Genomic DNA, 23,659 nt, shown 5'->3' with positions numbered 1-23,659 from the left:
ATGGCACCTGGCAGTAGCTATTGCAACAGTGTTCTAGGGGTCCTGTACCTTCTAGGCTGTGATAGAAGTGTCCTCCTTCTGGCACTTGCCACCAAATCAGTTTTTAAAGAGTGTTGAGGACAGCAAGTCTGTGCTTCAGATGACTTTGAGCCCCAATCACAATAGGCTTGTGTTAAAATGTCTAAATTTATATTCTGAGCCTACTTATTTTTAAATGCAGTGTTTGTCACCATCTTATTACAGTTTGTAATTATCTGTTTCATCCTTTTGCAGTGAAGCGTATCCAACCTGCGCTGTACAAGAGGTCCAGCTATGTTATAATGTGGCCAAACTCACCTCTCTCTACACAGAAAGGTACCTGCATGAAAAATGTCCTGGTGAAACAGCATTCACTTCGTTTTAAAATACGTTAATAGCAAAATGATCTGGTGCTAGAGATGATCACCATTACCAGGCTGCTGGTATTATCTTTGCTGTTGTTAAGAATATTTCAGCCTTGCAGAATCAATCATGAGATACTATTAAGTTTTGCATACAGAAACAATATTTTAGCAAGAGAAAGTTATAGTTTTCTATACAGATGTACAGAGTGACTTTTACCATATGTAGCCATAATGTCCCTACAGTGTGAAACAGCCCTGTAGCTGTTCTTAACTCCAGTTCAGTTTGTGGTTCCTGAAATTGCAAAGCAGTATGTTGGGGTTTGGTGATTGAGGATATCCAGGTTCAAATCTCTTATGAGGCGAAGAAACTCAGCGTATGATCTTGGGCCAATTGCTGTCTCTCAGCTTTAGTCTATCCTAGAGGAATATCGTGAGGGTAAAATAAGAGAGCCTCATGGATGACTCCTTGGGGAAGAGTAGGACAAAAACATAATGTATACAGAAATATAGAGCATGATACTTCCACAGTATAGGAACACCATTGGTCTACATAGTGCATACCGTATTTTTCCCTCTATAACACGCAGGTTTTTTCTCCTAAAAAGTAAGGGGAAATGTCTGTGCGTGTTATTGAGCGAATGTGTGGTCCCTGGACTGGCGGGAGTGAATGCAAAAATCAGGCAAATATCAAATCGTCCGGAGAAGGGAAGCCTTGAAAAGAGGAAGCTGCTGCTTTCCTGCATTCTGCCTCAGGGTCTTACTGCCCACCCACTTCTGTTTCGTTACTGTGTTTGCTCAAACGGAACAAAGAGCAGAGAAAACCCCTCCCCTCCAGGCAAGCAGAGGGGAAAGCAGAGCGTCCTTCCTTCTAATTCCTCTCCGTGCTCCGGTGCTGCTGCTGCTGCGTCTAGGGACTCGCAGGCAACATGCGGGGGGGGGGGGGGGGAGAGAGAGAGCTGGCTGGCTGGCTTGGGTGGGTGGGTGGGTGGGGGGAACTTTTGCCTTCCTTTCCTCCCTTCGGTAAAACCCCTCTCCTGCATTCTTAGCCAGCTGCTTCTCCGCACACCCCTCTCGGTGCTCCTTGTCCCTTCTATGTTTTTCCTTCCCTCCCCACTTAAAACGTGGTTACAAAGCACGGATCCACATGGATCCTCAGGATCTTTGCATTGGGTCACCCCAAATTCACCATCAGATCACATAGCAATGATCTGATGCAAAAACAGGGCTGCAATGGTGCAAAAACGTGGTTACAAAGCACGGATCCACATGGATCCTCAGGATCTTTGCATTGGGTCACCCCAAATTTACCATCAGATCACATAGCATGCTCATGGCTACAGCCTGCACCATAAAAATCACGCACCCACTGTTGCCTGGGGCTGCAGTGGTACAAAAACGTGGTTACAAAGCATGGATCCACATGGATCCTTAGGATTTTTGCATTGGGTCACCCCAAATTTACCATCAGATCACATAGCATATCCATGGCTACAGCCTGCACCAAAAAAATTACGCACCCACTGTTGCCTGGGGCTGCAATGGTGCAAAAACATGGTTACAAAGCACAGATCCACATGGATTCTCAGGATTTTTGCATTGGGCTACCCCAAACTCACCATCAAATCACATGTCTGTGGCCACAGCATGAAGCACAAAAATGATACATCCACTGTTTCATTCAGAATTTTTTTTTCTTGTTTTCCTCCTCTAAAAACTATGTGCGTGTTATGGTCAGGTGCATGTTATTGAGCGAAAAATACGGGTATCTGCAAGATTTGGCATTCATAAGCTGATACAAGTTTTAGATCTTTAGTACACATGTTGCATTATATGTATGTATTTGGGCTGTTCTGTAACTCTTACTTATAAAAATGTATTTCTAAGATGGGCACATAGTTTTGGAGAATTAATCTGTTTTTGCATCATGAAACCTTATGTGTTTGTGCCCAGAAAAAAGGCAGAGAAACACGTGGCTTATTATACACAAGCGTTTCAGAAGAGTGGTAAACGATGTCTCATTAACACAAAATGGTTTGGCCAGTTCTGCTGTTGTGATGTCAGAGGTTGCAAAAAGGTAAAGAGCCTGTTTTATTACTTGTTTTAAAACTGTGTGGAAGATAAAATGCTTTGTAGTTTTTGTATATGATGACTCTGTTTAAAATAGGAAGAGCTTAATATATGAAAAGTGAAAACAGTACTATTTCAAGATCTGAACTGTAAGAACTATTCAACACTGTTTTTGTAACAGAATCTTCTTTTCAACAGGAGGATGCTATAGATTACTACACCAAGGTTAGCAATAAATATTTGAGCGAATATTTGAAAGAGGAAAAGCTAATTTATGAGAAGCCACTGGGAATGGCTTTTGTAACATTTGAGGAGAAAGGCATGGCAACACAGTAAGTGTTTTGTTCTTTTAATTCAATATGGTCATCAAAGCTGAATTATTTACACTAAATGAAACACAAACCAATCCCACTTCACACCACTCCCTGCCCAAACCAATCATGCATCTGTTTAAATACCACAGGAAGTCAGCAGATGGAACTCAGAGTACATTGCCTTTTCAGCTCATCTGAGGTTTTTCACCCATTCCTCCCCTCACATTTAACTAATTTTAGCCATTGACTTTTGTCTTAATCAAACAATGAACCTCTTCTGTTTGAACTGCATTTATCTGAAAGACCTACGGATCCAAATTCCAGAAGAGTTTCTGTATTAGTTTTTTGGCAGTGAAAACCACAACAAGGTTGTGAATGATATTTAAAGTACTTGCAGCCTGAATGGCCTACTCAGAGTTAGATTACTTTTATATGTTATAATTTGTGTCTGCATACACAGTTTTAATCTAAGAAACAATATTGATTGTTACCCTCTGGTGGCTGTGTGACATTGAAAGGTTACGCAGGGGTTGCTTTGATCATGCATAGTAACTTTCCTATCAGTTTCTCTGTACATTATCAAGTAATTCCAAGTATGAATGCTGAAATACTTTATTTTATTGCAGTATTCTTAAAGATTTCAATGCCTGTAAATGTCAAGGCTTTAGGTGTGTTGCAGAACCTCAGCCGTCAGCCTACAGCAAGGAACTCTCTGTTTCAAAGTGGAATGTTGCATATGCTACTTATCCAGAGGATATCTGTTGGTAACTTTATTATTTTTATTTTTATCATTTATTAGATTTATATACTGCCCTTCATCATAAGATCTCAGGGCAAATCACAGAATAAAATACAGGATAAAAACAAGTAAATAATTTAACAAAACAGCAAAACAATAACTGCCCTTCTCACAGTCATGTTTAAAAGGGATAAGGCATCACCCTGCCTGTTAGTTCCTACTTCAAAACATGCCTCTTTCTTCCCTGCCCCATGCTTTGTACTTGTTTAAGCAACAGGTACATCTGTTACTACCATTATTGCAAAGTATAGAATACTTGCTGATCTGCTGTGTCTTCTCTCTTGCAGGGAAAAGCTCTCAGTTCAAGGGGCGAAGTGGTGGTTTCTTTGGCTTAGCATCAACTTGTTCCTGTTTATTGTGCTCTTTTTCTTGACAACCCCTTCCATCATTATCTCGACAATGGACAAGTTTAACGTAACCAAGCCTATTCACTATCTTAATGTGAGTAGCCCATTACATTCCAGTTTCATTCTCTGTTAATGCCCTCATGGGAAAACTCGGAAAGTGTAGATGAGCTGGAAATGGTACAACCCTATGCAACACCTCCCACAAATATTTTTTTAGAGGGTTTTGCCCAGAAATTGTAATTATGCAAACACTCTCTTTCATCTTAATCTTTTGTCAAAGTCTGTGTAACTCAGGCTTCCTCAACCTTGGCCTCCAGATGTTTTTGGCCAACAACTCCCATGATCCCTAGCTAGCAGTACCAGTGGTCAGGGATTCTGGGAATTGTAGTCTCAAAACATCTGGAGAGCCGAGGTTGAGGAAGCCCGGTGTAACTGGCCAAATCCTAGTCACCACCTCTGTATTCTTCCCACAGACTAAGCCACATTCGGTGAGTTGTATACCTTTCTTAAAAGCTAATATAAGAGATATGCTTTCAGCTCAGTTGTTTTCAATGTGACTATACAGAAATGGGCTTCATTGCTTTCTCTTTCCTCTCCATCCTCACAGAACCCTGTTGTGAGCCAGTTCTTCCCAACACTCATTCTGTGGTCCTTTTCAGCTTTGCTGCCAACAATAGTATTGTACTCAACGTTTCTTGAATCGCACTGGACAACGTAAGAATATATGTTCCTTTTTTGTTAGTTAAAGACCTCAAAATTCTGTGGAAGGAAGGATATACATACTTTATAGAAAGCAGAACCGCAAAAACTAGCAGCTTCCATTCCTCCCAAGTAAACACTGATTTTTAATGTAAACATGCCATAAGGCGAAGGTGAAGTTAGATATTAATCATAGAGTTGGAAGTGACCATGAGGGTCATGCCATGTTATAACAAGAGCCACTCTCTTTTCCCTAGGTGAGTTAACTAATACAATCTATCATGTTGTTTTTATTTGTTTTGCTAAAGTTTCTAATCAGGTGTAGTGTTTGACTTATGGGAGTGTGCACTGAAAGACTGAATGTTTTTAAGGCAGACCTGTTGTGACTATGGATTGCTTATGACAAGGATAGGGAACATCCAGATTTTGTTGGACTCCAATCAGGTCGATGGTTAGGAATGATGACAGTTGTCACCCAACAACATCTGGAGGACCACAGGTTCTCAATCCCTAGCCTATGGCATTTATTACGTGTCTGTCTTCCATTTTTTAAAAATAGTTAAAGCATTACATTTCCAGGGAGCTGAAAACACAGCACTGAACTTCAGTAATTAAAAACACCCATAGAGCCTCTCTTGGCTATCAGTTGCTGGGCAGCTATAATCCCATACACGCATGGGCAAACAGATAAACGTTTGGGGCCAAAATGCCACCAGCTTTATCTCTAGAAGAACATTCCACAATCAAGGCACCACCCCCAAGAAGGCCCTATGTTGTGTCGCTATGCACTGTATTTCTCCTGGTAGTAAGACAATGAGAAAGCCTACCATGTAGTTTGAAGGGCCAAAGCAGGCCGATTCAGAGGTGGTTTTTCCTTCAGATACCTCTACATATAAGACAATACAAGCACCAGAATACCCAGCCCAGTAGAATATAGGCAACCAATGTAGATCTTTCATGTTTTGCATTATATTATCTTGGTAGACACTTCAGTCAGTGTTCTTGTCAGCTGCATTCTGCACTAATTGTAGCTTAATTAAAGGAATAACATAAAAAATAGGGTCCCCCCAAGACACATTTAATTTTTTTTTTTTTTTAATTTTTTAGAAAAGTTTTCTTTTACAAATTTAAATAAGACATTCACATCAACCATCATGTCAAATTCTTTTGGACTTCCCCCTGCTTCCTCCACAATCCTCATGATTTTATATCTGTTTCACATTTCCTTTATAATTGTATTGCCAGTTAATTAAACTTTACAACTCTTATCCCTCCCACAATACCCTTTCTCATCACAAAGCCTCTTTAAAACCAACTAGCGTTGTCTGTTCATCACAAATATTTTCCAGATAAATCGTAAACTTTCTCCAGTCCTGTGTGAACTTGTGATCTTTCTGGTATCTAATTTTTCCTGTCAGTTTGTCTAGTTCCGCAAAATCCATCAATTTCCGTCTCCATTCTTCCAATGTTGGTAATTCTTCTTGTTTCCATTTTTGAGCCATTAAAATTCTTGCCGCAGTCACTGCATATTGAAAAAGTTTATGATCAATTCTATTAATTTCTCTTCCTGTGATTCCTAACAAGAAAGCTTCTGGTTTCTTCACAAATGTATATTTAAACATTCTTTTCAACTCATTATATATCATTTCCCAGAAGCCTTTTACTTTCTTACACTCCCACCACATATGATAAAATGTCCCTTCCCTCTCTTTACACTTCCAACATTTGTTACATGTCTTATACATTTTTGCTAGTTTTACGGGAGTGATATACCATCTATATACCATTTTCATAATATTTTCCTTTATCGTCATGCATGCAGTGAATTTCATATTTTCATTCCACACCTTCTCCCAATCCGCTAGCTGTATATTATAACCAAAGTCCCTGGCCCAATGTATCATGACTGACTTAACTTCTTCATCCTTTGTTTGCCATTCCAATAACATTTTGTACATTTTTGACAATACCTTATAATCATTATTAATTATTTCCTTCTGAAATCTAGACTCTCCTTCAATATATTTCCTCTCTCTACAATCCTTCTTAAACATATCATTTGTTTGGAAGTAGTGCAACCAATCATATACATATTTTTTAACTTGTTCATATGGCTTCAGTTTCCATTTCCCCCCTTCGTTAATTACAATATCTCCATAAGTCATCCAGTCCTCTCTCATATTTATCTTTTTAACACTCATGACCTCTAGTGGGGATAGCCAATGTGGTACATTTGGTTCCAAAATATTTTGGTACCTGTCCCATATTTCTATAAGGGCACCTCTAAAAATGTGGTTGGCAAAACTTTTATGAGCTTTCTTCTTTCCTGCCCATAAATAGGCATGCCAGCCAAACCTATTATCAAACCCTTCCAAGTCCAGTAGCTTATTGTCTTTTAGTGTTATCCACTCCTTTATCCAACAGAGACAAGATGCTTCATAATAAAGTTTCAGATCCGGCAGGGCGAAGCCACCTCTTTCTTTCGCATCAGTTAATAGTTTAAATTGTATTCGTGGCTTCTTGCCCTGCCAGATATATTTTGAAATCGTTCTTTGCCAATCTTTGAAGATCTTTGTCCCCTTAATTATTGGGATCATTTGAAATAGAAACAACATCCTTGGAAGCACACTCATCTTGATTGAAGAAATTCTGCCCCAAAAGGATAACTTCATCCTACTCCACACTTCGAGGTCTCTCTTAATATTGTTCCAAATTGTCATGTAATTGTTTTGGTATAAGTCAATATTTTTTTGGGTTAACCATATTCCTAAATATTTAACCTTCTTTGCCACTTCCATCTCTGTTTCTCTTTGCACTTCTTCAATCGTGCTTTGATCCAAATTCTTCACCATAAGTTTAGTTTTCCTTTTATTTAATACAAATCCGGCCACTCTTCCAAATTGGTCAATTTCTTTTATAACTTCTTTTAAACTATTTGTTGGATCCTCCATCGTAATTACCAGATCATCGGCAAAGGCTTTAACTTTATATTGGTTTTGACCTACTGTTACCCCCTTTATTAGTTCATTTTGTCTGATAGAACTCAATAGGACCTCCAGAACCATGATGAATAACAGTGGTGATAGAGGGCATCCCTGTCTTGTACCCTTCTTTATTTTCAGTTCCTCTGTAATTACATTATTTACTATCAATTTAGCACTTTGCTCTGAATATATCGCCTTTATACCATTATAAAAATCTTCTCCCACTTCCATCATTTCCAGATTTTTCAGCATAAATTCCCATGAAACATTATCAAACGCTTTCTCTGCATCCACAAACATTAAAACAGCTTGTCTCTCATTGCTGGCAGTCAAATATTCCAAAATATTTATTATATTTCTTACATTATCCTTCATATGTCTGCCAGGTAAGAAACCTGCTTGATCTTTATGGATATGCTGTAGCAGTATCTTCTTAAATCTTGATGCTAAAATGCCCGAAAAAATCTTATAATCTGTGTTTAGCAGAGATATCGGTCTATAATTTTTCACTTGTGTGAGATCCGAGTCTTGTTTTGGTATGAGTGTTATGAAGGCTTCTTTCCATGTTCCTGGTATGTCCTGTTGTTTCAAGATGTTGTTCATAACTTCTTTAAGTGGTACAATCAAGGAGTCCCTCATTTCTTTATAATATGTTGCTGTAAATCCATCTGGCCCTGGTGCCTTTCCTTTTTTCATCTGTTTTATAATTTCTACTATCTCCTCATTCTCTATTGGGGCATTCAGTCTGTCTTTCATTTCTGTCGGGATCTTTTGCACCTTTTTTCTTTTCAAAAAGTTCTCTATCTTCTTAGTGTTGTTTTTCTCTCGCTTTGCATATAGATGTTTGTAGAAATCCAAAAATCCTTTTCTGATACCTTTTGGGTTCTCTATTTCCTCGCCATCCACAATAATTCTGTTAATTGTACCTTGCTCTTTCCTTTTTTTAATTTGCCATGCAAGCCATTTTCCAGGTTTGTTTGCGAATTCAAAATTCCTTTGTCTCAGCCTTTTAATGTTCCATTCGACTTCTTTGTTTATAATCATGGCGAATTGTGTCTGCAGAATTTTGATGTTTTGTTTTATCTTGATGTTATTTGGCTTCTTAATTAACTTTTGTTCATTGTCCATTATTTGTTTTAGGATTTCCTTCTTCCCTTTCTCTCTGTTCTTATTTTTGATCGCGTTCTGCTGGATGAAGAATCCCCTCATTACTGCTTTGCTTGCATCCCAAACTGTACTGATCTTTGTGCCTTTATTCATATTATCTGCAAAGTACTCCATCAATTTTTCCCGGGCGTCTTGAATGATTCTTTCATCTTCCAAAAGATAGTCTTTCAATCTCCATCTAAATGTTCTTTCTTCATACATCTTTATCTCCATTTTTATTGGATTATGATCCGAAATTACTCTAGGTTGGATTTCTATTTGTTGAATTCTAGTAGTTAGTTCATTCGAGATCCAGATTTGGTCTATTCTTGACATGGACTGATTTGGTTCTGAATAAAAAGTGAACTCTTTTTCTAATGGGTGTCTGAGTCTCCAGATGTCAATTAAATTGAGGTTTTTCACCAGTGTAAAAAAGGTCTTCGGTAGTTTCCCCTCTTTGCTGTCACTTTTTTCTCTTAATCTGTCCATTTCCGTTGAAACCACTCCATTCATATCTCCCATTATTATGATTTTTTGATCCATATATTCAAACAATCTTTCTTCCAATTTCTTATAAAAATCAGTCTTATTTCCATTAGGTGCATAGATCCCGACAATTATTAATTTTTCGCCCTGCCAGTTGATCTGTATTGCAATTATTCTTCCTTCTTCATCTTTGAAGATCTGTTGAGCTTCTATATTTTTCCTAACATAAAGGACTATGCCTCTCTTCTTTTCTTTGTCTGAGGATATAAATTCGTTGCCCAATCTGTTATTGATCAAAATTTTTTTGTGCTTTTTTGCGACATGTGTTTCTTGTAGACAGATGATATCCAAATTTTTCCTTTTTAAATATTGTTCAATACTATTTCTTTTCTTTTTATCGTTCATCCCATTAATATTCCAATTCCATAATTTCAACGCCATGTCTTCCGATAATTAAAATATACAATTTTATCAAATTTTCTCTTTATGATTCCTCTTTCTCCTCTTCTTCCTCTTCCTCTTCTTCTTCTTCATCCTTCTCCTCCTCCTCTTCATCTGTCTCTCTGTTCTTTTTAGATTTTCCCTTTAAGAATTTCCCTCCCATTGGGTCAGCTCCTCCTACTGCACCTTCTTCCTCATCCTCTTCTACCATCAATTCTTTATAACGTCTCTGAAACTTGCTTGTCTCTTCGGGGCTTGTCAGTCTGTGTCTCTTGGCTTTGTATATAAAGGAAATCCCCTGAGGGAATTCCCACTTAAATTCAATCTTGTTTTTCTTCAAAATTTGGACCAATGGTTTGTAAGGGTCTCTCCGTTTCAACAATCTAACCGGTATATCTTTGAAAATAATTATGTAACTCCCATCAATATTCAATCGTTTCTCTCTATTTTTTTGGAGTATTAAGTTCCTCATGTCTTTATCTTTAAAAGTAATCAGGCAATCTCCTGTAACTTTCCTTGCCTTGGTTGTCCTTACTCTCATCCTGAATGCGTTTTGAACTCTCTTCTCTACGTCTTCTTTTTGTAATTCCAGCCATTGAGCAATTTCAGTTATTAATTTATCCTTTATATCTTCTCCTTGAACCTCTGGAACTGCCCTCAATCTTAAGTTCACCTCCCGTTGTCTCAATTCATTCATGGAGATTGCATCCCATAACTCCTCCTGTGTTTTAGTCATTTCTGAAATTCCCATTTTCATCTTCTCCTCTTCTTTTTTAACTTCTTTTATCTCCACTTTTGTCTTTTTTAATCCTTCCTCAACCGATTGTGTTCTCTTACTAACTTCTTTAATTTGACCTTTCAACTCTTTTACTGTATCATCAATCTTTTGGTCCATTTTACCTATTTTATTATCCACCTGTTCGATTCTAGTATTTACATGTTCTAATTTGTCCTCCAAATTCTTTTCACTTTGTCTAATTTCTGCAAACATTTTTAAAATTTCTGATTTGAAATCTGCCTCAGGTTTTGAACCCCTTCTCTCTCCCGGTGTTCCTCCTTCCCCAGCTTTCTTCTGAGACATTTTCTCCCTCTCCTTACTTTCTTAATTCCGTTGGATCTGAACCTTAAATTATACTGTGTCCCCCTCCAAACAGTTCTATATCTCAAATATATAAATGACACTTTTTTCCAAAATTCAGATCAAGAAAAAAACAAAAATCATCAGCCCAGTCCCAAGTCTCAATACAATCGAAATAATCAAATACAGTTTCAATTTAAACTCCCCAAATTCAAATTGTCTATAAACGTCTTCTTGCCACCAATTTGGCTATTCCATCAATGCTGGTATTTGTTTAGATATGACCCAACTTTAACCAATTTGCTGGAGTTCGAGGGAACCCAAAGAAGGAAGGTATCCGAAACGAAGCAAAAACAATCTTCTGCCACCAATTAGGCTAATCCTTAAAGTCGATATAAATGAGAAATCTTCTGCCACCAAATAGGCTAATCCAAATTTATATATATTGGTAATCCCAGAGCCAAGAGGTTTATCAGAAAAAAAAAAACAAGAAAAAAAACCGAAAAAATCCCGAAGAGAACCAAGCAAGTAAAAAACAAATTGTTATATATCTTCTGACCACTAGGGGCAAAATCTCCAAACCGTATTAAATTGCTCAAAATATTTAATTATTCAATAAAAAGAAATTGCCGTCCAAAAAAAAAGAAAAAAGGAAAAAAAAAGATAAGTCTTCAAAAGAGTGAGCCGAATTATGTTTAGTCCTAAGCGCCAGTCCAGATCAGTTTAAAACGAACCTTCTTTTCTCGGCAAACATCAGACAATCCTGTATAACTTTAACAATGGAGTCTGGAAATCCCCTTTTGTTGCGCAGTTTTTATTTCACCACCGCACCAAAGTCTAAATTGCAATAAGTCAGTTTCACAAGCCCCCCAAAGGACTTGAACAACTCCGTCTTGTTCCTCTGTCCCCCCTTTTCCTTTAAATCTTCTTTAATAACAGGTAGCTTCCCAAAAAGGGTTCTTTTTGTTCAGTTGAAAGGGGGGAAGAAACAGTAGCCGCGAGCGGTAACTTACTTTCACTTTTAAGCGCTTTGTTGTTTCTATGCGTCTAAGCTGATTGCGGACGGAAAGCTGGTCTCGTAGCTTCCAATTTTTCCTCCGGTTACTTTCCTTGATTTTCAATGATCTTCTTAATATCCAATTAAGTCCGAATTCCTTCCAAATCGAGAATTGAGAGCTCTCCTTGCAAGCTCGGGGCTTCGTTTCTCGGAGGTAGCTATGGCCTCCCTGCAACCCGCTCTCCCCCCCGCCGTTCTCGTCACTCTTAATAAGAGCTACCTGACGGCCGGGAGGTTCGCGTTTCGGCTGCCTGCGGGAACCTGAGTGTCAGGACACCCTCCTGACACTACTTCAGGGGGTCACTGCGCCCTGTGACGCCCCCAATCCTCCGAAAAACTCGGGATTCCCCAGGAGGGAAAATCCCCGCTTGCGCTCGGATCGCTGTCAACCGGAAGCTGCCCCCCCAAGACACATTTAAAAGGCCATAGATTGTTTAATCAGCCAAAGGCACCGAAAGCTATGTAATGAGGGCGTCAGGCGAGCCTCCTTGGGAGAGCATTCCACAAATGGGAGGCCACCACAGAAAAGACCCATTCTTGTGGAAGGGACAGGTCAAGAAGGGCATAAGATGATTATCCCAAAGTCTGGGTCAGTTTATATGGGGAGAAGTGGTAATTAAGGCATTGTAGTTCTGAGCCGTTTAAAGCTTTATAGGTCAAAACCAGCTCTTTGAATTGAGCCCGCATCCTAATTGGCAGTCGGGCCAAATAGTAAAATTTCATTTTTTGTTACCTGTAAGAACTGGAAAGGTAGAAGGAAGACAAACGCCCATGTTTTATAACATAAGTATGTATCATGTGATATTTTCTTTTTTTATAGGTCTGGTGAAAACAGAATAATGATGCATAAGGTCTACACTTTTTTAATCTTCATGGTGCTAATTTTGCCTTCACTTGGTTTGACCAGGTAAAAACCCAGGGCCGTAGCTGGGGGTGGCGAGGAAGGCCCCTGCCAGGGGCACAGGCGGGGGACAGGACCCACAAAATTGACTTAAAAATATGTCCATAAATATGTCTATAAATTAAAATATTGATTATTGCCTCATAAGAAAATGTGAAAGTGAAGTGCGTGAGGAATGGAATGGGTGGGGGTTGGAGGAGAGGGGGGAAAAGAGCTAATTTGTCCATCGCTAGAGGGCGCAATCTGGATGGTTCCCCCAGGAGTGCAAGATCACTCTAGCTATGGTTCTGTAAAAACCACATTAGAATCCCAGCTTTCTAGCTAAGACACTGGATTTTTTTTTGTGCTGAAATTTTTGGCTTACTAATTACATAAAAAAGGCGCTTTCATGGAAAGCTAACTTCTTAAACTACTTACTTTGGCTTCTTTTATTTCATATTAGCCAGTGTACATGTTGAGGCACTACAGCAGGCATAGGCAAGCTCGGCCCTCTGGATCGTTTGGGACTACAACTCCCACCATCCCTGACCACTGGTCCTCTTAGCTAGGGATGATGGGAGTTGTAGTCCCAAAGCATCTGAAGGGCTAAGTTTGCCTATGCCTGCACTACAGTGATGTTTGTGTAAGCAGGGACAGTTGAATCCATATCATCCCACATCTGTGCTCAAGCCACAGAACATTTCCAGCTTCTTGTTGCTTTCTTAAACCATATTTTGTTTTGGTGTAGTGTGCAATGACACCGAAATCCCATTAAAATAAAAGGGATGTAAGGACACAGTTCATTACTTTTTTCCTCATTGATTTCAGTGGGACTTAAAGGCCAAAGCAGAGGTGGCACAGAAAGTCTTGGATTGTTCTTTTTATTTTCTAACTTAAAAAGCAGCTGTGAGGAGAGGTGATGGTCTTTTATGTGCTGCTGGGATGTGTTAACCATTTCCCCAAAGTTTCCCCACCTTTCTTCCTAACAATATTCAGGGATCTGTTCTCCCCCTCCCTCAAATGAGGCAATTTCAAGGGTTTCAGGGAAATGGTATCTGCAGAAAGAGCTGAACACCCCTTTCCTGAGCATCCATACCCCAATCAAAATTGGAGGCCCTACAGCACTGCTTTTAAGTTTGGTTTATGGTGTTTTATTTCAAAAGTTGGGGTAGATCCTTACACAGATCTCCCAAGTCACATCCGTTTTGACCTTTAGCCATGTATAACTTCCTCTGTTTTGTAGGCAAATGTTCAAAACAAAAGTGTAACTAAAACTCTTAAATAACAATGATGTGCTTAGAAAGACCCTTTTGCTCATGTGTTGGCTGTAGTGAATTATGGAGTCTAATGCTAGCATATTTCTTCCAGTCTCGATGTCTTCTTTCGTTGGGTGTTCGACCGCGCATCTGAATCTAGATTTAGATTAGAGTAAGTAGTTAAGATCCTTTTTCTACCTGCCCAGGGGCTTGTATGTCTTCTAGATACTGTGAACAACCCTATTCTGTCTAGAATATTCAACCATTTGCTTAACGTGCAAAAATAAATTACTCTGGGAGCCCAGAAAACATTATTGCATTTTGTCTTAACAACATTGTCCATAAAGGAGTGACTACAGAATATACTGGTTGATGCTTACCTTTTCCTTAAAACAAATTTTGAACTTTGACCTAATAGATTCAACTTAACAACATCTAGAATCTAGGTGAAGCATGCAGCATTGGTACCTTCAGTGTCTCTTTTGCTTCCTGTACAGTTACATCCAATATTTTACAATAAATGCAATGCATATAATATTGAGACATGGAAAGACAAACAGTTGTTTCATTTGAAAGAATTTTATAGAAGTGGTAAATCTGCTTTCTGGAGAAGAGATTAAAGAGAGTCTAGATGATGCTTCCCTAGCTTGGCTGTTATGGAGCCAATTATCGTTATTTATGTGTATTATCACTGAAAGACACAGGAAGGTTCATATTTAAATATATGGAAGTTAAATCTTTTATTTTCTGTTGAAGTAATCATTGTATACAGAATATAAATTATTACTCATTGCTATTATACAAGCCACAATCTAGAATATGCTATGGCAGGAGGACAAGCATGCATTCAATAAAATTAAACCAAATTTAACTATTTTCAATTAAGCAATTATTTTCAAAATAAGCAAATTATCAAGGCAATGCAAAATGCAAAATGCAAGAAAATGCAAAATGCAAAATGCAAAAAAGGCAGCTAGAACAATTTGAAAGGATGGTGCTTAGAAGCTGAATGCTTGCCATATATAAATTTCTAGTAGACAAAGATTACAGGTGTATTCCTGATTTCAAAAATGTGTGGGAATAGAAATGTGATACTCAAATAGAAGTCACAGCCTTGGATTAAACACACATTCTTACATCAGCACAAACTGGAGAGCTGGGGTTTTTTAAAAAAAATATATCATGTTATCTCTCTTATAAATTCTGAAGCGTTTCCTTTGGGATGGAGGGGTGCCAGGTGGTTGGCAACTACTGCCATGTGCACTGTAAATCCCCTAAGTAAAAGCCAAGTTGCTTAATTACTAAACAACAGGTTACTCCGTCACCACATTTGGCCCTCTGAGTTTGCTGCATCACAAATAATTATTAGTTCATCATCCAGTTGCTACTAGAACTGCTATTGCAATTTAAAATGGACAATCTGGAATTCTGGTTTCAGAAACTTTGGCAAACAGCATTGTTGGAAAAATTAATGCAGAAATTGAAAATAGTTCAATGTGGTTTAATTTTATTGAATACGCAAGCAATTGTGAGCATGCTGCCATAGCATATTCTAGATAGAAGCAGTACCTCCTCTATTACTCCTGCATTTCTTCAATATTGGCTAAGTCTTTTCCTTTCTTTTATTCAAGCACAATTTTGCCTTGTTATTTGCCTTTCTTTCCATTTAGCTACTTTTTCCAACTTAGTTTACCTCCCAGAGTTCGGGCATACTGGGGCATATAATGAGATCTAGTAGAGTTCTCCCCAGAGCAGGCAGGCGTAGGGGGTGTTAAGTGGTGACCAGGTGAGGTTTTTCACCTTCTTCTTCATCATCACTCACTTGTTTCTTCTTCTTCTAAAACTACCTGCAGGTGTGTCTTTTTGCCTGACCAAGGAGCTTTCTTTGTGAACTATGTGATTGCATCGGCTTTCATTGGAACTGGAATGGAGCTGTTGCGTTTGCCAGGACTCCTGGTGTACACTGCTCGCATGTTTATGGCCAAATCCAGTTCTGAGAGAAAACATGTTAAGCAGGTATGAAACCTAGACCTATTGCACAAAGAATTTTATATTCCTGTCAACCGTACGCAGCAATATTTTGCATCTCTGTTCATATGGGCTTCCGGCATTCATCCCTGGACTTTGGTCGTCCTGATAATTTCAATCTTGTTGGTGATTCCCCAGCTTTCTGGTGGCCTTCTGTTGGATCACAGTTTATCTCTGTAGCACAACATTCACTCAAACACAGCAGCTTCACTCCCCCCCCCCTCATTTTTATTTTAGAAAGCATAGAAAAACTTTCCATCTAAGGACCCGAACATCTGAAAGTATTTACAGATCTGGCTTTTTGTTTAACTTCGTAACATGATTCAGTTCTCCTGAGTAAAGTGGCACTCTCTCAATTGTCGCAACAAATTTCTGGCAATACAACTGATATGTACTCATGCCCCCAAAGGTTGCTGACGCATGTCTGCTAAAGTGTGGCATGCACCACTTTTAAAATAACTGGTGTATGAAGAGAATAAGAGGCAGAATATTGTCCCTGCAACACTTAATGCAAATGTTTTATTTCCTTGTAGCACCAAGCATTTCAGTTTGCGTTTGGAGCAATGTATGCGTGGACACTCTGTGTGTTCACCGTCATCATGGCCTACAGCATCACCTGCCCCCTTATTGTCCCATTTGGTAAGTTGGCCAGTGTGCTGGAATTGTAATAGGACAAACAGGAGAGCTTGGTGGCTTTAATATAGTATTGAGACTGAGAAATGTATGTGTTATACAGTGGTATCTCTGGTTACATACTTAATTCGTTCTGGAGGTCCGTTCTTAACCTTAAACTGTTATTGACCTGAGGTACCACTTTAGCTAATGGGGCCTCCTGCTGCTGCCGCGCCACCACCACACGATTTCTGTTCTCATCCTGAAGGAAAGTTCTTAACCCGAGGTACTATTTCTGGGTTAGCGGAGTCTGTAACCTGAAGTGTATGTAACCTGAAGTGTATGTAACCCGAGGTACCACTGTACTAGTTTCTGTGCCGGCGGACTTGTTACACAGGGTAAGAAAAGAGCACGATAACTTAAATCATTTTGCTGCTCTCAATGGGAACTTAGTGTAGTGCTGGTTAATCTAAATACATGTTCCTCATGCTTTTTAGGTTTGCCTCTATATTATTCTTAGTTTTCATTTGTATACTTTTTGTTGTATTCATTAGTATAGCATAGTATTTTTTGATCTGAAAGGGGTTACGCATTGTAGGAAGTGCAACACGAGAAACATTAAAAGGTCAACGTAGACCAGTAAGAAGACTAGGCTATGGATTTTGCGGTTTTGAGGATGAAAAAGGGAGTTGCAAGCTCATGAAACAACCTATGAGAACATACCTCTCAGGTGTAGATCACACTTCCCATATATTGCAAATGTCCTAAAACATAAGATACTTTAAAACAGCACAGAATAATCACAAGAATACCTGGGTCATCTAAAAAGGAAAGTAAACAGCTGAATAGGCCTGTCAGCATAAAGTCTTCAAGATACATCCAGAGCTTAACAGCATAGATGCCTGGTGGACAAATATTCCATAGCACAGGGCTGGCAAATTATGATACACCTGGTATAAAAATGTTTAACATTCTTATTTATGGTAGTGCCTAGTTTTATTACCTTTGTTTTCTAGAATGTATTTTTTTATTCCTACAAAAATCATTCTAGATACTAAACAAAATATGGATTCTACTAAATGTGATCTTTCATGCCAGGGATCCCAAATAATACATAAGTGGGTTTTTTAAAGCAGAAGACAAACAAACAACACCAGTTGAATATAGCAACATACATGGAAAGATGTATCTGATCTTTGTTTCAGTTTGATACAGCAAACAGGTACCATTTTTGCCAACTGAATTTTGGTTAGAAATTGTGTGCTTTGTTTTTCTGTAAAATCTGGTTTCCCAGAAACAAGCATTGGTTTTTATGTTTCAATTATAACATATTTAACACCCTTATATAAGCTATGTGTTTGTCTTCTAATAACAGTTAGGTTACAGTCCTGCTTATCTGGAAGTCAAGTCTCATTGAACTTCTGAGGAGACAAGCATGGCATTTCTCCTCTTCTGAATGGAGATCCTGTTCTTTATACCACCAAAAGTGTGTTGGTTGTGTTTTTCCTTTGCAATTATTAAACAAATAAAATTATTAACTAAACAAAACCACAGTGAATTCCTCAAACACATAACAGAATGCTGATAGTTCTTCACAGCTGAACAAACACGTTACTAGTGTGCATCACAAAATAAACACGAAAAAAACAGAATGTTGGATGGGATTTAAAACAACAGAACTTTGCTAGTTCACACAATTTAAAGCAGAGATGCCTCGGTGGAAAGAGCACATGCTAGAGCCTTTCTTCATACCATATAATGGTACCCCACAAGAGGAAATGAAGCATTTGTATAACCTTATAAAACTGAAGCTGCTAATTTATTCAAAGTCAGTAGCAAGAGTCTGGTATTTTATATGCTGTTTATCTTTTCATTCTTGGCAATCACTGAGTCTACAGGCACAAGAACATTTGGGTGCCTTGGCTTGTATAGAACAAAGGGGACAGTTAACATCTTTATGGTTCTGTGGTGAGAAATGGCAGCAGAAAAAACTTTTTTGTAACTCTGACATTATTTCCTATTTTCAGGATTAATTTATTTGCTCCTAAAGCATACGGTTGACCGCCACAATCTCTACTTTGCATACCTTCCTGCAAAGTTAGAGAAACGAATCCATTCTGCGGCTGTGACTCAAGCCCTTGCAGCTCCAATTCTCTGCCTGTTTTGGCTGTATTTTTTCTCCTTTTTGAGGCTAGGTAAGTATGAGTGGCGTGCAAATGGTCAGACTTCTGAGACGCTTATGTAGCAGGCAAGTAGTAATTTTTGTTGTTGAGCATGGATATCTCTGTGCTGTGTGAGTGGGAGCAAAGGGCAAAGATACAGCTGAAGTGTAGGGCTGCCAATTCTGGGAACAGCTAATGGTGTAGTCCCAAACACTGAGACCCAAGGACATAGGCAGATCTTCTAGTGCAGGGGTAGCCAGCAAGGTGCCCTCCCTATGATGCTGGACTATTAACTCTCAGCATCCCTGGCCAAGTTGCCTGGGAGTGTTGGAAGTCAGTCCATCGAGCAAGGCCGGCCTGCCCATGAGGCAGACTGAGGCGGGTGCCTCAGGCAGCATAATCCCAAGGGGTGGCACCCCCTCAGGTGCCTCATCCACCCCTTGCCATCGCTGCCGGAGAACCCAAGAAGTGGCAGCGACTTCTGACGAGATCTCCTGGAGATCTTGCTGCTACTACTGCTTATAATGGGGGGCGGGGCATACAGTGTCAGGGAGAAGTGACTGCAGCTTCTGGGTTTCAGCGAGATATGGCTGGACACCATAGCCATGTCAGCCTGTTAAGCAAGGCTTCAGCATGGCAGGGGGCCAGCTCCTTGGTATTTCAACTCAAGCGGTGAAACAGGACAGTCGCCCTCGCCATCCGGCAGAACCCTGTTCTGATTTAAAAGGCAGAAGAATAGTTTTCAAATGATACGGTACATTCCCATATTTCAAGATTTGTGTGTGTTACCTGCTTGCTTGTGTGTGCAGCTGCTGAGATTTCCCCACCCTCTTATCTCATTCCCTATTTTATTTCGTATTTTGTAACTGTTTCTCCTTAGGTTTTAGAGCACCTACAACTTTATTTACATTCCTAGTTGTAGCCATAGCAATTTGTGTTTGCATAGGCTATACCTGCTTCGGCTGCTTCAAGTACCTCAGCCCTCTGAATTATAAGGTAAATCACTCTTCTTGTATCTGGGAGTTGCTAATCATTTCTGCTTCACTTAATTTGGCACTTAACACTAAATCCAAAGCCAGTTGAGCTACTTTATTCATTTATTTGGTGGTTTTTGTATGTCACACACTGTCAAATATGATTACAGGGTGGGTTACAATAAAATATAACGCATTTTAAACAATAAACCGTTAAAGAAATTACATCAGTAGGACTTCCGGGTTGGCGCCATCGCCGAATGGCGGACTCCCTCCGAGCTCCGGAGGGAGCCTGCCCGGCAGGGGCTGGGTTCTACCGCGCCGGCAACGCGGGGACCCTCAAAAACCATGGGCGCTGAAACCCATGGGCATGGTGACTCGGCGGGCACCGTTTGCGTCCCCCCCGACCCGCGAAGGAGCCTTTTTAAAGGCTGCGGAGTGGGTGACAGGGGGGGTTGGTGCTGTGAGTCCTCCGCTTCCCCTGCCGAGCGAAGCCGCATGCCATTCAACGGAGAGCGCTGACTTCTTCTTCCATTGAAAATTTGGACTTTAAAAGAATAACCCGTGAGCAATTGGAACTTGGATTAAAAAAGGGGAAAAATTCTTTTTAAATTCGGAGCGAGCGGGGGAGGTGCAAAAAGGAAGTCAGCCTCCCCCCTGTTGTAGAGGAGCTAAAGCAAAGGATTTGACAACTAAGATCGAGTGCAACCTTTTTTTGATAAAATTATTAACTTCGCGATGGAAAATTATAAGACTGGGCTGGAGGAGAAAAGTGGAATGTGAATTAAAAGGCAACCCCCCCCCCCCGGAAACCCCGGGAGCGATCCGTAAGAGCGCCTGGAGAGGAGAAATAGAGGTTTTGACAGCTGTCAAAGGAGCTGTCAAAGCAGAAGAACAAAAAGAGAACTTTGTTACGAGGACTTTGCTGGTCACATTTGTTACAAATTGGATATAAATTGTTTAAAACAAGGAATAATAAGTTACTTTGACTGTTGGGTGTGATCGGGAAGGAAACTGAGTTACTATAATCCCTCTAGAGGAGCTGTGGGACACTACAAGTATTGTTGGCATCGAATTTGAATAGGACTTTTTATCTCCTGGGAAACTGCAGAAATGGAACACTATTTTGTCTACAGAGGTCTACACACTAAAGGAGACAATAGATTTATCTATTGAAGAATGGAAGGGACTTGACGTAATGTTTTGTTCCTGAATAACAACGCCTCTGCAGAGGAATTAGAAGCTTTTTGGAATTAGAACATTTGTGCAGGAGAGCAGAAAAAAAAAAAAGAGGAGGAGAGAGAACAACAAGAACAACAAGAATAACAAGAACTGGACAAAGTTGGAAGATAGACTCCTTCCAAGATTGGACATGTGAAATCAAAGATGACCAAAAGACGGCAAAGACTAATAAAAAGACGGCAAAGCGGACTGGTGAAGGACTGTGGTTTAGATGTGGGAGCTCCAGGATGACAGTAGATATTGACGGACATTGGGAACGCAACCGGGAAAGGGGGGAGGGAAATTTGGAATCCAAAGGGTGTTAAATTACATTTTATTCTTTTTTCTATTTTTCTGTTTATTTTAACCTGTATTGCATATTAAAGAGGGGAACTCGTGGAAGGGAACAGGTCGATTTTAGGGGATGGGAAAATATTTTTTAAATTGGGTCAATGATAAATAATTTTAAAATTTGGGGTAAGAATTTGTTGAATCTATTTGAAAGAATTGGAATACAAGAGGGGGAGGGGAGGGGAAGTCCTGGAAGGATGCCAATGAAAATTAGGTTTTAAATTTGGATGTTTTTCTTTTTTTGTTATATTTGAAAATCTTTAATAAATATTATTAAAAAAAAAAAAAGAAATTACATCAGTAAAGCTAAGTTCTGACTAATTAATAGCTTACCCTAGCTGTAAATATTTAAGTGTTATGTTAAAAAAGGAGGGAGTTCTTCCTGTATAGCTATGTACTTGCTTCTTCGTGTTAAATGATAGAACTGGGAGTACTGGCAAACAGGAGCAATACAGTTAAATATTATGTTTTACACAAGACTGGGCATATTTTCACAAATTTTAATATTTGTTTGTCTCTTCTCTATTGATACTTGCAGACAGAGAAAAAAGATGAAACGGGGACTGATGCTATTTCAGTAACAACAACTCGAAAATCTGCTGTAAGCATTTATCAGAAAACAATTATTAATTCTTCACGGGAAAGCAAGTTTCTTGCCAGGAAAGGATTTGTTTGTATCAGCAAGTTCTGTGGTGACAAAACACTCGCTTTGGTTGCCTTCAGGGCTAGCTGACCTAAAGTTCTTCAGTTGACAAAATATATTATTGCATAGGTTTTAGGTGCAACAAAGACATATTTAGAAAACACATTCTCTACATAGTAATAGTGTTCAGATATTGCAGTCTTATTTAGTTTGAACCAAATATTCCAAGTTTTGTCCTTAATCATGGGGGGAAAGATTTCTGTAGAATCATGAAATGCTGTTTCTCCTACTAAACACTCATTTCTGGTTTAAGAGTCCAGGGAGGAACAAAACAACATTCAGTCTCCATGCAGAAGATAGGTGGGAGAAAGAAAAATAGGGGATGAGATAAAAATATTTGATCCATTTTGAAATTATCATATCTTGCCTCTTTAAATTATTCAAGATTCTAATTTTCTGCCGTTCCAGATGTTTGTACCCCATGTTCTACTGCGTTCTCCTAATGAAAGGTCAGTTATGGATAATTTGGATCACCAGAACTATGGCACCATGGGGAAAACGTCTGTAAAAAGGGACGCTGTCATTCATGTCTCTTACCCTGAGGAACCCACATTCTTTGGAGAGATATAAACATGTGTGTCTCCTCATCAGGGACTAACATAAGGTGGCGCCCTTGGACCTCCGGATTTCACAAAATATTCTGTGTCACACAGTCTGTTTCTTCCAAAGGGAGCACTAATCTGGGTTTCATTTGCAGTGCTGATTTTACAAAGTTGCCACTTTGGGTTTGGTCATTTTTCTAGGTCGTTGCACAGATTGTGGTACATTTATACTGAACAACAATGCTCAGAGGAATTATTTAGGGTTTACTTGTTTGCCTTTATGGAAAGATGTGACTGTATGGACAAATGCTAGATCACTGGGACCAAAAGAGTTGTCAAACGTGGCACCTACCTTTTGGGGTTTGGGTTTCATTTTTTGGTTTTTAAAATTATGCCGCCTGAATTTTAACCATTCTGTTAAACACTTTTGGCTTATGTCCAAAGGGCACTCCTGTTTTGATACAAAAAAAAGCCAAGCAAATGTGATCTGGGGAGCCCTCTGGTCTTCTTCTAATGCTCCAGTTGGCTGAGGTGCTGCTTCTCTTTTAAAAAGACAGACTATTTTTCTGCAAATACAGTACAGAGATATGATGTTCCAAAACTATAGGAGATGACAGATTGTATTTATATGAGAACTTTTAAGTAGGGGCTAAATTTGTTATTATCTGGTCACTATTTTAAGGGCTTCTTACAAGGGAAGTTTATGAGCCAAACAATAAAGGATATGAACATTTTATCACTTTTAATCTCTCTGCTTTATCAAACAAAGATCTGCTTTAAGTGTCAAGATTACCATAAGTATGTAAGACATCTTTTTAAATTATGAAGTAGGTATAAATGTTTACCAAAAGCTATGTTAAAGGATAATTAAGCAATCACATTCAATAAAACACAAATTCAGATACATTTTGGTGACTTAAGTGTATTGATTATCAAAAACTTTATGAAATTTTCAGACCTACAGTGTTGGCATAAGAATGCCCACATTTTGTGCCCTAAAATTATGCAAATTGAGCATGTTTTCTTTGCTAGCCTGCCAATATATTTTACTTTTGCTAGCCATGGGGAGGGATATAGGGCTATGCAGTACACAGAAACCCATTCCCTAGCTAGTGAAAAATCTGCTAAC

General features: G+C 39.1%; 1 protein-coding gene across 4 annotated transcripts in view; it reads left to right on the top strand.

Moving 5' to 3' along the window:
- Positions 1 to 23,434, top strand: part of TMEM63A (transmembrane protein 63A) — a 42,816-nt gene extending 19,382 nt beyond the window's left edge. For all 4 annotated transcript variants that reach the window (XM_079969224.1, XM_079969221.1, XM_079969223.1 and 1 more), the window contains 14 exons: positions 274 to 354; positions 2,334 to 2,457; positions 2,649 to 2,782; positions 3,391 to 3,528; positions 3,851 to 4,004; positions 4,518 to 4,624; positions 12,622 to 12,708; positions 14,050 to 14,109; positions 15,791 to 15,953; positions 16,499 to 16,604; positions 18,605 to 18,772; positions 19,620 to 19,735; positions 21,824 to 21,886; positions 22,397 to 23,434. In XM_079969224.1, the coding sequence (XP_079825350.1) occupies positions 274 to 354; positions 2,334 to 2,457; positions 2,649 to 2,782; positions 3,391 to 3,528; positions 3,851 to 4,004; positions 4,518 to 4,624; positions 12,622 to 12,708; positions 14,050 to 14,109; positions 15,791 to 15,953; positions 16,499 to 16,604; positions 18,605 to 18,772; positions 19,620 to 19,735; positions 21,824 to 21,886; positions 22,397 to 22,558 (1,663 nt within the window). In that variant the 3' untranslated portion in view covers positions 22,559 to 23,434. The remainder of the gene's footprint in view (positions 1 to 273; positions 355 to 2,333; positions 2,458 to 2,648; positions 2,783 to 3,390; positions 3,529 to 3,850; positions 4,005 to 4,517; positions 4,625 to 12,621; positions 12,709 to 14,049; positions 14,110 to 15,790; positions 15,954 to 16,498; positions 16,605 to 18,604; positions 18,773 to 19,619; positions 19,736 to 21,823; positions 21,887 to 22,396) is intronic.
- The last annotated feature ends 225 nt before the right edge of the window (positions 23,435 to 23,659 follow it).

Source organism: Podarcis cretensis (genome assembly GCF_951804945.1).
Source record: "Podarcis cretensis genome assembly, chromosome: 3".
Taxonomy (NCBI): domain Eukaryota; kingdom Metazoa; phylum Chordata; class Lepidosauria; order Squamata; family Lacertidae; genus Podarcis; species Podarcis cretensis.
The sequence above is the reverse complement of the archived record's forward strand: the minus strand, read 5'-3'. Positions and strand labels throughout refer to the sequence as shown.